Genomic DNA, 1,053 nt, shown 5'->3' with positions numbered 1-1,053 from the left:
GAGAGAGAGAGAGAGAGAGAGAGAGAGAAAGAGAGAGAGAGAGATTTCACCTCTGGAACCAGGCGACCCCCTACCTTCTTTAGTGGCCAGTATTTCGACTTCTATTTAAGACAGATGAACATTTTTTTTTCAACTAAAGCATGACAAATGAACAAGCTTCAAGCTGATACCAATAACTCTACATCTCCTAAAATTGACGAGTGCCTGATTCCACCACGTCGAGACACATATTATGTATTTTCCACAACAAATGATCAGTGCAAGCTGGAAAAGAATAAGAACGAGTATCGTTGGTGAGGTGTTCAGATGTCCTAAGCAGAGAAAGCGAAACTCTTCAGGCAGGAGAAAAAAAATTGTTTCATTTTAAAAATAATAATACCAACATCGTGTATCTTTTCTTGCTTTTTTTTAACACTTAGAATTTGAATTTTGTCAAAATTTGAATTTTGTCAAGGTCTTTCTCGAGTACGTGCAAAATAGATACTTCAGTTCAGATTAAGAAACTGCAATGCACAAAAATCATTTTCAAAATGTTGGACTTAACGGGCTCGGTTTGAGCAGGTGGTGAACGATGGGATCCTTTCCTTTCTTGACAATTCATAACCCCAGTGCTTTCTTGTCCTATCTCCATTTTCAATAACAGTTTAAACAGCTCATTACAAAGAGTGAGCTTAAGAAGATGTCACATTTTCACTGTTTAAAAAAACAGGAGATAGGACAAGAAAGAACTGAGGTCGCGAGTTGCTCATGGTTCCTAAAGCTTTTGTGTCGTGACATGTTTTACCGCAGGAGAAACGAGAGAAGAGGCTGGAGGCTGAAGCATCCTACAGGGCATGGATGGAGAAAAAGAAAGAAGTGCTGAAGGTGGAAGAGGAGAAGAAAAAGAGGGCGGAGAAAGACAAGGAAATGAAAGAGAAAGAGGAAAGGGAGGAGAAGATGGTGGAGTCTGTGAAAGTAAGTATTCACTCCCTCATCATCATCATCATCATCATCATCATCTTCATCATCATCATCATCATCATCATCATCATCATCATCATCATCATCATCATC

The 1,053-nt window shown here is 39.1% G+C and overlaps 1 protein-coding gene across 1 annotated transcript in view; it reads left to right on the top strand.

Moving 5' to 3' along the window:
- Positions 1–789: 789 nt before the first annotated feature.
- LOC118479057 (microtubule-associated protein 9-like) overlaps positions 790–1,053 on the top strand; it is a gene marked incomplete at its 5' end in the record, with an annotated part of 11,284 nt that continues 11,020 nt past the window's right edge. Inside the window, 1 exon segment of the mRNA XM_035973653.1 lies at positions 790–954. Coding sequence (XP_035829546.1) covers positions 838–954 — 117 coding nt within the window.

This window comes from Aplysia californica, unplaced genomic scaffold, assembly GCF_000002075.1.
Source record: "Aplysia californica isolate F4 #8 unplaced genomic scaffold, AplCal3.0 scaffold01603, whole genome shotgun sequence".
Taxonomy (NCBI): Eukaryota; Metazoa; Mollusca; class Gastropoda; order Aplysiida; family Aplysiidae; genus Aplysia; species Aplysia californica.
The sequence above is the reverse complement of the archived record's forward strand: the minus strand, read 5'-3'. Positions and strand labels throughout refer to the sequence as shown.